Source organism: Alligator sinensis, unplaced genomic scaffold, assembly GCF_000455745.1.
Source record: "Alligator sinensis unplaced genomic scaffold, ASM45574v1 scaffold512_1, whole genome shotgun sequence".
Taxonomy (NCBI): Eukaryota; Metazoa; Chordata; order Crocodylia; family Alligatoridae; genus Alligator; species Alligator sinensis.
Genome location: NW_005842063.1, coordinates 2,178,894 through 2,192,912, shown reverse-complemented (window position 1 = coordinate 2,192,912; position 14,019 = coordinate 2,178,894). Strand labels below are relative to the sequence as shown.

Below are 14,019 nucleotides of genomic sequence, written 5' to 3'. Positions count from 1 at the left end.
GCCTGCCAGTGCGGCACCACCCCCGGTGCCAAGCTGCGGAGGAGAATGGCTGGTACATGCCGATCTCCTCTACCGGCCAAGGACGTCGTACCACTCGCATCTGCTTGCTCGGATGCGAGGGGCTGAGGACGCTATGTGCTGGCCGGTAGCCAAGGAGATACAGGGCCCATGGCTGTATCGCTCTGCCTCTAGTCACGCTGGTAGGAGCTGATACAAGGTGCTGCTTTCGGCAAAGCCCACCAAACCCCGGGGTGCCGCCGGATGGAGAGCAGCTGGCATTTGAGCAGATGGTGCCTCCTCCGCGCCTGGCACGCATGCACCATCCCTGCACGTGCTGCCTGCGTGCAAGGGCTCCAGCTCCTGCTTGCCCAGGCTGGCCCTCGAAGAAGCCCAGGGAAGTCTAGGCCACAGTGACAGCCCTTAGCCTACCTCTAGCACCTATCACATAAAAATCAAACAGCGCTTTCCAACCACGAGGGCGTTAAACCCCGGGATTCCCACGTCAGTGTTTCAAGGACTTGAATGGGGGGAGGCCAGAGCAGCTCCTCCGAGGCTGCACAGGGGTAAATCAGGACTAGATCCCAGGAGTCCTGACCCCCAGTCCCCGTCTTGACCCACTCCCTCCAGGCTCTCGGAAATAATCCTTGCATTTCTCCATCTGTCTGTAACCTGAGCATCTCCAAGCCACTGGTAAACACTAGCTCTGCGTCCCAGCACACCTGGGCAGCCGGTAAATATTATTATGGTACACAAGAGGAGGCAGAATGACCTGCCCAAGGTCACGCAGACAGTCAGTGGCGGCACCAGGAATACAGGGTGCCGTGTTCGGGCAGCCAGGTGCCCGCAGGTATCGGAGCCGCCTGCTCAGCGTGCCCGTTTCTTCCTCCCTTGCAGCTGGCGGCAGACGGGACCGTCATGAACACCTTCACCCACAAGTGCCAGCTGCCCGAAGATGTGGACCCCACTTCTGTCACCTCTGCCCTGGGCCCCGACGGCACCCTCACCATCAAAGCCAGGCGGCACCCAGCCAAGCACACAGAGCACGTGCAACAGACCTTCCGGACTGAGATCAAAATCTGAGAGGCAGGGGCAGGGGCAGGGGCAGGGGCAAGGGCGGGAGGGAGCAGCCAGCCCGGGGCATCCCTTTAAAGAGCAGCTGGGTTTTCACACCAAGCCCCAACAAAGCGAGTGGGCCAGACTCTGATCTCAGTTACAAAATCCTGGGGGCCAGATCCTGAGCTGGGGTGAATCAGTGATTTCCCCATTGCATTTGACTGCAAGCGGTGGCGCAGCTTTGCTCCAGGTGAGGATCTGGCCCGGGGCCATCATGGACCTCCCTGCTATCACACCAGCATCACTGAGATCGGAGCTGGGCCCAGTGGGTCCTACAGAGGCAGCTGAGAGGAGATTTTAGCCCGCACTAGGTATTTGGATGCTCATAAGATGCAAAACCCTCCTTGGCTAGTAGGTGGTGCAGGCTGCACCATGTAGGAAAGGCCGTTTCCCGCAGGGATGCTGTGAGCTCTCCAAACAGGCCTTTGCTGCTGTGAGGTTTTCATAGTGACCCCGTACGGGGAGATCCAGGCAGACGCACGTGCCGCGTCTGCATAGTTGTGTTAGTCTTTGATTCCTTTAAAAGCAGAAACTCGCTGGGCCTGATCCATACTGGCCCCCGCTGGAAGCCCCATTGACTCCCATGGAATTATTCCTGATTTACCCCCACGCAGGAGGGAGAACCAGGAGCGCTGACTTCCAAGGAGGACTTGGTCCCGTAGGACGGACTCATTGGTTTCAGCCAACGCCAGAGCTCCCTCAGAGGGAGACAGGAGCAAAATCACTTCCATGCATAAAAGCTCTTGGCATGTCCCAGGAGGTATCAGCTGCTCTTTAAGGGGCAATCCCATGGGACCGGGAGGATGGACAGGGCAAATGGACAGGACATCACCCTCCTTCATTGCTGCTCAGGCCAGGTCTTTAGCCAGAGGGAGCCCAGTCCAGGTGGGTTGGCGCTGAGATCACAACAGGGGCAGGGGTGCAGCAATGCCCTGTGTCCAAAAAGCACTGAGCGCCACACTCGTCTGGCTGAGCCTCGGGGTAAATCTAGCCCAGTATGAACATAGCGTAGACCCGGCCCTGCCTCCAACCCCCTTGGGAACCGAGCTCCATCAAAACATAAGCAGCTGTGGAAGCTGGCAGCTTAGCCAGATCCACAAAGGGAATGGGCACAGTCTTGAAAGAAAGGGGCATCGGTCTCTAATGAGCAGGGGAGAGAGGGGCACGGCCTCTGCATCAGAACTGAAATGCTGGAGGCTGCAAGGGAGAGAGGACAGGGGAAAAACCCTGCTCTGATCCAGCTCACTCTCCCTCTCAGCCTCCGCTCTCTGACGCTGAGACCAGGCAAGGTCTGACCCAGTCCACAGCCGTCCTGATGCTCTTTTCTTGCGTTCTTCTGAGTCTGTCCGTAACCCATAGAGCAAGCGCTGGGAAAGGATCATTCCCCTCCATGCAGTCCTACATAGAGAGGCCCATGCTCCTGCCACCTGACGGGGTAAAAGCAGGGGCAGAACCTGCCCTAGCAGCCAAGTCATCCCCCGTCGTGGTGCAGGCAAGGTGAGGCTGACCCTATCTGGAGGGGCAGACCCAGAGGCAGCAGCAGGCAGGAGGGCAAGCAAGTGAATCTTTCACCCATGCACAAGTTGAAGGAGGGCCCCGGGCTGAGCACATAAGGCTCCAGCAGCTGCAGGGACGGGAGAAGGCAGGGGCTGCGTCTCCCGCTGCGGTTCTCTTTGTACATAGCTCGTATCTGGTTTGTTATAAATTATTGATCACCCCGGCGGCTGCCTCCTCTCGCTTTGTGCCTGCGCTGCTGCTACCGCTTCTTCTCCGCGGGCCTGAGCTGTCGGCGTGCAGCGAGCCCAGGAGGGCTTCTCCTCCCCACCGCTGCCCGGTGGGTCCTGCACCCAGCTGTCACAGACAGACAACAGTCTTTGCATAGATGTGATATCTTTATTAGACCAACTAAATAGTTAGAAAAATTGTTCTTTGCTAGCTTTAGGGCACAAACACCCTTCTTCAGGCCGAGGGAGAGTCTGTTGGTGTTTGTAGGCAGTCAGGGAAGCACCTGCAAGGCTGGCAGCTCAGCATGGTGGGAGGCCGCATCACCCACAGCCCAGGCTCTGCTACTCGCTAGCTGACATGCAATGAGTTGGAGGAGCCTCAGCTAGCCGGCACCGTGCCTTGCAGAAATGGTGCTAACGGGTGCCTTCTGGGATGCTCCAAGGTGGACGTCTCCACAAGGCTGTCCTCCCAGCTGCAGGCTGCACCAGCCGGGCAGAGAATTGCCACCTCATTGCCCTTGTGGCCTTGTGTCCATAGGTTTATTTCCAGCCCGGGTGACTCACTTCTTCCCCGTCGGTCTATTTGTGAGCCCTGCACCTCAGCTGTTCCAGTCGCTGGGACACGGGCCCCTGGGAGACAGGAAGGTCAAAGCCCACCCACCCTGACACCCCAGAGAGACCCCGGCTCTGCTGTGGGGTGGGCAGGGAGGGAGGAAAACCAACCCCTGCTACGGCCGCAAGCTGCCTGCCGCGTGCTCTCTGGGCAGAGATGCCATGCACGGAGGCTGCTTCCACGTGCAGATCCTTCCTCTGCCCCGCTCGGCACGTGATACCTGCTGACTCCGCTCCCTGGTGTCCTGCACCCCCCTCCACCCCGTTGTGTGTGCCGGACATTTCCCTGCACGATGCTCCAGGATGAAACAGGGAAGCTTGGCCAGGCACTGCCTTTCTTCTCGGTCAAAGGGGCCTGGCTGCCGGGGGTCTCCGCTTGATGCAAAAACACTGCCAAACCCACCCTCTTCCACCTGCCCAGCTCTCTGCCACTAATCCTTCGCCCTGACAGCTCTCAGTGGGCTCCTATGGATGTGCCCTCTGATTTCAGGATCGGTGCCCATTCCCTGCAGGACCCAGCACACCACCAACTCCAGGGCAGAGCTGGGAGTGCTGGAAGCAGCAGCAAAACTGAGGCACGGTGAGGATGCAGAGAGCACGAAGCACCACCGGCCACGGAGCCGGCCCTCCCCGAGCGAGAGCTGAGCTCCAAGCGAGCTTGCCGTGGGTGAGAAAGAAGATAAACAATTCGCCGGCCTCTGCAGGCGCCAAGCCTCCCAGGAGCGCTTTGTGGGTCAGGCCATGTAGGGGAAAGGAGGCCACGAGAAAGCTGTCAGCCTTATTTATCATGCCTGGGGCTGGGCCGGCTCCCAGGAGGGCTCTGTCGGGAGAGACGGGGCCCTGGGCTCCCAGATGGGACGGACGAGAGGGGAAAGCGAGGCGCGACGCCCAGCCCAGCCGCAGGGACTAGGAAACAGAGATGCCCCAAGGGCATGGCTGGCCACGTGGGCAGACGCGAGACTGGCCCCAGGGGACCACGGGGCCCGGCTCACTGCCACAGAGGCTTCACAGTGAGCAGGACTTTGCTGGGAGGCAGTGAGGGACGGGGAATGAACCAGCCCCGGGCTGGAGGAACAGAGTCCTCTCTCGGACCGAACCGGGTTTCGGTCACAAGTGCAACGAGTTTGGCTGTGCTCCTCGGTCCCCGTCTCTGGCTGCATCCTGTATCCTGCCCAGCTCTGGCCTGGAGAGAAACCCCTGACGGCTAAGAGCAGGGCTGCTCAACCTTGTGAGACGTGGGACCCCCCTCGGAAAATGCCGGCTCTCGGCTTTCCCTCGTTTCTCGACTATGGAAAAATACTGGAGTGATTCTTCCAGTGCAAAGAGCTCAGAGAGAGAGACCCTAGCAGGGCGATGCTACCGATTCCTAGCTGAAATCCCCAGGTCCGCCTTGCAAATCCCGTGTAGGTGTTTGCACGCCGCACGGTGCCGATCCTGTGCAGCCCCACGGAAAAGGATCTCGTGGCCCCCAGTGCATTGTGGCCCCTGGTTGAGGGACCTGCAAAGAGGCAAGGTCCCTCTCAGTAGCCCAGGCAGCCTGTGGCCTCTTTAAGAAGACCAGTGACCCATCCCTGCCTACCTAGGAAGCTGATTTTGTGCTGCAAATCCTCCTCCAAGGGAGACAGGAGCTGGGCAAGGTTTGTGATCAAGTCACACAGCATTGGACAGGGAGCAGAAAGCAGAGCAGCAGCTCAGGCAGGGGAAGGGGATGAGACTGGCACTCGGGAAGGATGCGGGGCTAATTTTTGGCCCGCCTGCCCAAAATGGTTGGTGCCCGCTGCTGTAATCCCCAAGGCGCAGCGCTGTCCACCCAGACACGGGGCCAGCTTCTGGTTCGGCGTCCACGGCGGTAAATCAGGAACGGTGTTACTGAGGTCTGTGAAGTCATGCCAGCGTAAAACAGGAGGGAGGTTGCAAGTAACCTGTGCGTCTAGCCAAGGTGAAGTCTGGGGCCTTCCTCTCCGCGCACGTCCCCTCGAAAGTCCGTCACGGGGAGCCGAGCCGGCAGCATCCATTCCCCCTCCCTCCTCCATAAATCAGCCCGGCCTTGTCGGCTCGACTGCAGAGAGACAAGAGCATTTTGTTCTCTGGCTGTGCCCTCCTGGATGCTAGCACAACGCCGCGGGGAGCCGCCTGCTCGCCGCTCGGGGCTGCGTGCCCTGCAAACTGCCCACCAGCCTGACGGGAGGAACAAGGGGTTATCCCAGCAACCGCCACCTGACTTGTGTCACCACCTGGTCGGCAGGTGAGCAAGGCCAGGGCAAGTGTGACCCCGGAAAGGTCACTCAAGGGCACAGGGGATGCACACACAAAGAGACGGGGGCTTTATTACGAGCTCGCCTGGCACAGTCCGAGTAACCGTGGTCTTCACATCGGCTGCCAGCACACATCCCAGGAGATGCTCTCCAGCCAGCCAGGCTCTGTTCCCCCCACTATAAGCCCTATGATCCCAAGATCCATCCCCAGCAATCAGCAGGCCCGTTGGCCATGCATCCTGCCTTGGCCCTCCATAGATATCATAGATGTTAGGGCTGGAACGGACCTCATGAGATCATATCTAGATGCCACCATGTGCTCAAGTAATATAGCACCTGGTGAAGTTTGGCCTGGGGCTAAGGAGAGCACGTCAGGCCCTGGAGCTGCACGAATTCCCCAGTCTCAAACCCTCAAGATGAAGGGAAATCCCTCTGACCCCTCATCACGGCCTTCCTGGCCACATCATGTCCTCTTGGGATGACGGTGACAGCCAGACAGCCATGGACATGACATTGGGGTGTTGAGTAGGAAGAGCCAATGTGCCAGAGCCAGGCACGGCCAAGGCTAAGGGTTATTAGCTTGGTACCAGGGTCATCCCTTGCATGAGACTGTGCAATGTAAACCCTGCATCTCCTGCTCCTCTCCAGCCATGCACAGAGCCCCCGTGACCTCCCCTGCAACACGACGCGGTCCCGGGTGACCCTGTCTGACAAGGGGAAAGGCGGAGGCTCTTGCATCAGGCCCTGGATTGACTCCAGGGGGTGAGGAATGGCTGGGATTAATAAGGAGCTGTGTGTATAAACAGTGCAAGGGGCCTGTATTTTGTCCTGGCTGGAAGCTGTTTATAGTTACCACAAGCTTGGGAGGCCTGAAGGGTTGTTTGCAAAGCTCTCTGCTGAGCTCAGAGGTCATTGTGTCCTCTCCTGTGATGGAAAAAGGAGGCAGGTCTCAGGAGGGGACAGGGAAGGAGGTAGCTGGGCAGTGACGCACACAGGAGCTGGGAGGGACCCTTGCTAGTTTGGGATCGTTGTTGAATTAAATGCATATGTCACCGGTTGGCTCACACCCGGGCACACGATGCCAAGGGATGATGCTCTGCCACATGTCTGCTAGAGGGTCCTGCCCAGCTGTACCGGGGCTGCACGCGCAGGCGGTCTCTGTCCGGTAGCGGTGATGCTCTAGGACACAACTCACGGCCCTACGCCCTGCCTTATGGGGCTGGTTCCCATCACGCTATAGGGGAGGGAGGCTGCAGTCCCCTCTGCATCGTGGTACCTGCATGCTGGGCATGCCCTGGTCACCTTCCCGGTGTATACTTAGCACTTGACTCCCATGGGTGCCCTAAGCACCCATGGCTGCAGCCTCCAGCTGGGTTTTTGGGGCACGGCACCGGCTGCAGCCAACCCTCAACCCCTTCGCAGCTGCCTTTTGATGCCTGCCAAAGGATTTGGAAGCATGTGACGCCCCAGGCTGGGGTGAAGGATGCTTGCTGGTAGCAGGGCCACACAGGGTTCCTGAATGATTCAAATAGATTTGGACCTGATCAGGCTAATTTGACCTGGGACATGAAAAATTTTCCTTAAAAAAAGCTGTCCTTTTGCCAACTGGGCACCAGCTGGGAAAGCAAATACATCACCCAAGCAGCAGTGGCCCTCCAATGCTTGGTAAAGCAGTACCATCTAGTGGCAGCGGGCCCGCAGCACATGGAGACCCCTCGGGGAAACAAGCAGAGCATCTGGCAGGTTTTTTACTGAGAGGATCTACAGAGCCCTCGGCATCGCCGGGTTTCATAGCACCAGAGAAGGAGGAGATCAGTGCTGCTATCTGGTAAACTGAGGCAGAGGTTAACCTCCCAGCAGGCCTACTGGGGACTTTTCCCCACCAGGGACATGCACGTGACCATGATCTTCATTTAAACCTTATTTCTGTGAGTCGCCTCTAGTCCTTCCCCATTCCCCGCTCGCCAGCATTGCACCAGGTGCCACCTGCCCCTCCTTCCTGTGCCACGCTCGGGCAGCTGACTTCACGGGAGAGCCAGCTCCAAGGCCCTGTCAGGCCCAGCTCTCAGCCACCCATCCCATCCCGAGATAAAAGCAAACTACAAGCAGTTCCCACACCAGCAGATGCCTCTGATCTCGGCTGTGATGGGAGCAGTGACATCTCCAGAGCATCTTCACCTGATGGGGCCAAGTCTTCCAAGAGGGAAACCAACCTTAGGGCAAGCATAATCCAGCCTCTCATTACATCCACCAGCCCTTTGGCAAGAAAATAGCTGCTACAGTGCTGCAACGCGCAGTTATGTATGCTTCACGCCAGAGCTGGACGCATTTTCTTGGCAGGGCACTTTAGGATCATTTGCAAAAAGCAAGGGATTTTTGTGGGTGGTCTCTTTTATTGGGCCAACTGCCCAGGTGGGATAAAGTTAGACCAACTTTTGCAGGCAAGGCATTCTTCATTGGGTCAGAGCGAAGAAGCAGGAACAGCGATGGTTAAAAACAGTGCGTAGAGCTGAGAAACTGGAGGGAGTAGGAGTTCATTCCTGTGCATCATTTCTGTCTAGTTGCACCCACGCAGTTCCCGCGAGGGCATTGGGTGCATTGGACCAGATACATCTCAGGCAGGGAAGGGCATGTGTGGGATCCAGTGGGTTCCTTGCAGGGGGTGTTGATTGCTGTCAATCTTATAAGAGGCTGGGGGATCTTTCAGGGTGCAAGACATCAAGATACAAACTGTTTTGCGGGCCGGTCTGGGAAACGATCTTCCTGCATTTGCTGGTAACATAAGAGCTGCCATCCTGAAATGCAGCGATGCCCTGTCTAACCCGTGCAGTGAGGGGATGCTCCTGTCACCAGCTGGGTGATCAGTCCATGAAGCCCAGAGACCCGTGGCCCTTGCCACTTCATCCTATGGCACGTAACCAGTAGCTGCTACTCTTGGTGATGGAAGGGCCTGATCCTTTCTTTGCTTTGACCATGAGCTGTGCTATGACAGCTCAGAGACGAAGGCACAGGCAGCCTAGGGCAGTGGTTAGAGCAGGTTTTGGGCAGAACCAGAACTGGAAGCAGAGGGGAAGCTAAAATCAAAGTAGACCTTAGAGGCGAAGGCCAGGGTGAACTGTATGTCTCCCATTAGAAATGCATGCCCTTTTCCCCGTTGCCTGGACAAAAACAAGGGGCTGGCCCAATGATGCATGCAAACAGGGCCTTCAGAAACCTTTTCCCCAGGCACCGAGCAGAGCCCTGCAGCGACCTGGACTTGGACATCCGCGGTGCATTGCTAACCATAGAAGAACTCTTTAGACAGGGCCGGTGTGGTGGGACTGGACCCTTGAAGGATTCAGATGCCTCCAGAGAGGCCTGGCTACACTGCTGGGAGGAAGACGAGACTTGCTCTTGGGCACAGGCTCCAGCCTCCTCCTCGCTTGCTCTGCTCCGAATGCCTGGGAGGGCAGACAAGGACGGGTCCCAGCAGAAGACCAGGTAGGTCACCATCTGTGGTGGGGCAGGTGGGGGGCTTGGAGGGCGTCTGCAGGTTTCACCATCCTGAGGATGTGTGTCCAAAAGTTGCCTTCTGCCATTGGCGCAGCTCACGAGGAAGGTCAGGTGCATGATAGGTCTGGCGCTCTCGTTTTTCACTCTGCCTCCAGCACTTTTCCAGAGGGAAAAACCAACCTAAATAAAAAAGGGGTGGAAATGAGCACGGAAAGCAATGGGGCTTCTGACTTGCAGCTCCCACCGAGGAAGCTGGAGCAGATGATCTGTGAAAGGGGAGGACAAAACAGACCAGAGATGCCTTCATCCTGGACTTGACAAGGCCAAAAAGCAGACCAAGTCACAGCTCTCAGAGAGCTAGCACCTTCCCTCACAGCTCAAAGCACTTCATGCATATCCATTGCTGAACAGTAGAGGACCCAGGGCAACTGCACGGTGTCTCCATTTCACAGGGGGGAAACTGAGGCACAGAGCAAAGAAGGGACCTACCAATGGTCTCTTGGGGAACTAATGAAGTCGAGAGCATGGACTCCCAGTCCCCTGGCTCCACTGGGCACTAGAATAAGGGCGAGAAACCACTACCCTTCTATGCCAAGCCTAACAAGTGAGCCGTTAGGATCACGACCGAGTTAGGGCGACACTGAAATACAACTGATTCCTACTAACACAAGAGCCCACAAAGCCTTGCAATGTCAGTTAAAATCCTATGAGATATAAAAGCACTCTCCTCTGCGGGCAAGCCGGGTGCTGCGCACGTACTTTGCAAGCAGGAAGATACGTGCTAGCCTGGAGTCCCCCGGCTGCGTCCTGCATCTCCTGAGTGCAAAGGAGAGCCTGCGTGTGCAGCACGTCTGTTGGCATGGCCAACGGGCCCATGTTCCCTGCAGAGGGTGTGTGTTAGAAACGGGGCAAAAGTGCCATCCCTCGAGGGCAGGGAGACTGCTCAGCGCACAAAGAAGTTCCTCTCCAGCAGGTTTAACAGCGCCCAGCACTTTGTCCTTGTTAGAGCACTACATCGACAGCACCGAACTAACCCTCACAGCCCCAGTGGGTTAGCACTGTTACCTGTTTTTTACAGACAGGGAAACTGAGGCACAGAGGGGAAAAGACATCCTATCAGGAGCCAGCGGCAAAGCCGGGGTTAGTATCCAGGAGTTGCTAGCAACCTGCGCTGAGCTCCAACCACTGAGCCAAGCTGCCCTTCTGCACTGAGAGGTGAGGAAATGTGTTTCTCTGACTTTAAACGGGTCAGAAGCTCAGAGCAAACACAGCCGCAGCTACTGCCTCACAACCAAATTAATTAAGTCTTCCCTTTGGGTGCACTGTTCTCCCTTTCCAGCTTTGGCTGCAACTGCAAGGAACTGAAGACTTTCACCTTCTGGAACAAGAGATGGCCCTGAGCAGGCCTGATCCTGCCATTTCATACCTCCAAACTCCCCCGCTGACGTCAGTACAAGAAATTCAAGGCTCAGGCTCTTCACCCGACCACGGGAGTCACCCAGTTCCACGCGCCCGGCAGAGCCGACAGCAAGAAGAGCATGTTGCCCCGTCTCCTACCTGGCCTGGCTCAGGAGGAGGATTTCAAGCATGTGGTTTCACATATGCTCCTTCTTCCTTCCAGACGTCTCAGAAGATGCCCCTCTCCCTGCACTTACATAGCAGCTGGCCGTGGGCATCTGACTGCAAGATGTGGCTCATGCACAACAGAGCATGTTCCCAGCCCCATCGGCATCAGTCCAAAGACACTTTAATGAAAGCTGAGAACCAGCCCGTGGCGGTTTAAGGTTATCAACATGTTTAGCATGTCCTAAGCCTCAAAACAAAGCCCAGCCACTGGCACGGCAGCCTGGCTGTCACTTGGCCACTGTCCCACCAGCAGCCCAGCCCTCCTTAGGATTAGGCAAGCTGTGAGGGGAAGGCAAAGCTTTTGGAGAACTTGATGTATTTGGGGGAACATTGCATCCTGTCCCTTGCACCCCGCAGCACAGACACAGTGTCTGCAAGGCCTCGCTGGGGATGAATTAAATCATGGGCTTTGCAGGTGACTAGAAGTGATGCCGGAGAGGTTAGTAACTGCACGTTGTTAGTACTCTGGTAGCTGTGGCTGCAGCATCTCTGGTTGGGATCTGAGACAGTAGCTCGTTTCTATCCTTAGCAGGGGGTTGGATGAAATGACCTTTCAGGGCCCCTTCCCACTCTATTCTCCATGATCAAGGCTTGCCAGGGTTTAGAATCACAAAATCATAGAAAATGAGGGTTGGAAGGGACCTCAGGAGTCCAACCCAGCAGGACCAGCCCCACCTAAATCATCCCAGCCAGCCCTTAAACCCCCAAGGATGGAGACTCCACCACTTCTCTGGGTAAAATATGATGAAAGTGGAGCAATATCTTTCACCGGTAACATCTGCAGACTGAGCTGATCACTTGAAAGCAGACAAGCGCGCACACACGTCCACACAGCACGCTGGCCATGCCTCTTTAGGTGAAGATATTTAAACCATGAGGATGTAGGTGTTTCCAATCAAGTTCAGACCCTGCGTTGCATGGGTTGGCCATGGTCTAGTCTCCGTTCTGTTTGGCTGAATTTGCCACCCTGTACTGCTCTCGCCCCAGACCCAATAGCCTAATTACTCCCTGAAAATAATGGTGTGACACCTGCCAGGAACTCTGCACCTCTTGCTTGGTTCTCCTTGAAGAAGGCAGGATGGGGCACCTCAGGGCCTAAGTGGACTCAAGAGACATGACCTTTCTGGGCAACAACCTACTTCATCAGATGCTGTGAAAAGATGTGCAGAAAGAAAAGGCTCAACATAGAAGGGAAAGGGACAGGGGAAGGGGACAGGTAAGGAGTGGATTGACTGGAGCAATTGAGGTGGGAGGTGGACAACACCTTGAGGGCCAGTGGAGTTAACAGTCCAGGTAATGAGATCAGTTGGCTTTTCAAGGCCTTTTGTTGAGGGCTACTCTGAAGTCAGGGATGGAAGGTCCCGGGGGGCTCAACCACGGACTTTTATATGTTTCTGGAAGAAATGAACCAGTGTGTGTTCATCGTTTTACGCAGGAGCAGTCCCATCCAGCCACGGTGGGTCTGCATGGACTGCCTGGTTTATCTCAATCGATCCAGTCAACCCATTCTCTTCCCCTTTCCCTCCTATAGACGAAAAGGCTAAATTCCCCCTAAGGCGGGTTCCTGGGACAGTGTCCAACATGACGGCTGCTATCCCTTGCAGGATAGGAGGTCTTGGGGTGTCTCTCGGCGGGACTGCACAGGACCTGCCAACCTCTAAGCAAGCACATGCCATCAGAAGGGATTTGCTTTGAACTTGTTCCATCTTGAAACCTCTGGTTCTGCGGCAGACCTAAGACAGCAGGTACCAGCAAGGTTTCCATCCTGCAAACACCGACCCAGGTGATTGCTCCCATGTGTAACACTGGGGTTCAACACAAAACAAAGAGGCCGCACAACAAAGACATCTGACAGGGCCTGGGGTGCCAGCAGCTAATTACAGACAACAGGGGTCATTTAAAATGTCTCTTTTGCCCTTGATGTGGATTCGAGGTTTACAGGGCACAGACCCAGCGGGAAGAGAGGAGCAGTTCTGCTCCTGGATGTATCTTTTTTTGTTTCAACCCCAAACAACGTCCAAATAAACCCTGTGTTTAGCGTTGGCAGAAGGAAGCATGTTTCTTGTCCAAACACATAGGATAAGCTGGCGTGCTACACAGTTGTGCCAACTACGTTTCCCTGCTGTTCCTCCTTCCTTCGCACAGGGGAGGTGCATGCACGTGTTCAAAGGACACGCGTGTCTCAGGATGGCACGCGCCACGTGGCATGTTTGGACACTTCCGTTTCCAGGTCTCTCTCCTGATAGCGAAAACGCTGCATGGGACCTGGGACAGATCCCTCTGCCATCACATCTCGGGTTTTATTCCAAGTCTCATAGATATTTGCTGTTTGCCCACAAAGCCCCAGCTGCTGGAATCACGTGAGGATCGGAGAGGTCCTTCCACAGGGTTTCTAGCCCTTTTTGATGCATGGGAAAGCGCGAGGGGGTGATCTAAAAGCACCAGAAAGGCCTGGAATTCAAAAGGGAAAGCAAAGGAAACTGGGGTTATCTTTATTTTTTTCAGATCACGTGGCTTTTTAAGGCCAGCTCATCATTTTGAGATCTGACGCATGATTTCCGAGGGCTTGAGGCTGGGGACGCAGTCGGCTGCGCTCCAGTGACTCCGAGGTGGGAGGTGTAGGTACGATCCCCAGCGACACATGTGCGTCTGAAGCAATCGGTCTAGAGGGTACAACCCGGCCCTGCTTCACGTCCGAAAATGGAATCTGAGCCCCCCGGGTGAGAGTGTGCTGTGGGGCAGGGTGGGGGGGGACAAATGGTGGCACGGGCGGCCTCTGTTTGCAGCACAGCACCAAACAGGGCAGGGAGCAGAAAGCAGAGCAGTAGATAGGGCAAGGAAGACACGAGAGGGACAAGAAAGCAAAGTGCAGATAGGGCAAGGGACACGTGACAGGGAGCAGACGGCAGACCAGTGTATAGGGCAAGGAGAACAGGGCAGGGAGCAGAAAGCAGAGCAGTAGATGGGCCAGGGAGTGCAGAGCAGGAAGCAGAGCAGAAGATAGGACAAGGGACATGACAGGGAGCAGAAGGCAGAGCAGTAGACGCACGTGCCCACCCCTGCCCCTAGTGGTGTGACAGGAGGCGCCAAGCACCACGTGACCGGCACCCCCTGCGCATGCGCACTCCCGGCCCGGCCCGGCCTGGCCGCAGCAGCAGCAGCCCAGGCCCCGGCCTCCCCCGGCGGCGGCCGCGCAT

The 14,019-nt window shown here is 56.5% G+C and overlaps 1 protein-coding gene and 1 long non-coding RNA gene across 3 annotated transcripts in view; one reads left to right on the top strand and one right to left on the bottom strand.

Annotated features, from left to right (window-relative positions):
- The window catches only part of HSPB7 (heat shock protein family B (small) member 7), a 6,091-nt gene extending 3,258 nt beyond the window's left edge, over positions 1 to 2,833 (top strand). Inside the window, exon 3 of the mRNA XM_006023205.3 lies at positions 895 to 2,833. Coding sequence (XP_006023267.1) covers positions 895 to 1,080 — 186 coding nt within the window. The 3' untranslated portion in view covers positions 1,081 to 2,833. The remainder of the gene's footprint in view (positions 1 to 894) is intronic.
- LOC112550246 lies at positions 1,982 to 13,038 on the bottom strand. 2 transcript variants are annotated; one of them, XR_003093969.1, is made up of 2 exons: positions 10,623 to 13,038; positions 1,982 to 9,376 (listed from the first exon to the last, which is right to left on the bottom strand). It is a non-coding gene; the product is annotated as an uncharacterized LOC112550246 (long non-coding RNA). The 2 variants fall into 2 exon arrangements; XR_003093968.1 differs by having other exon boundaries at positions 10,754 to 13,015.
- Positions 13,039 to 14,019: the final 981 nt, after the last annotated feature.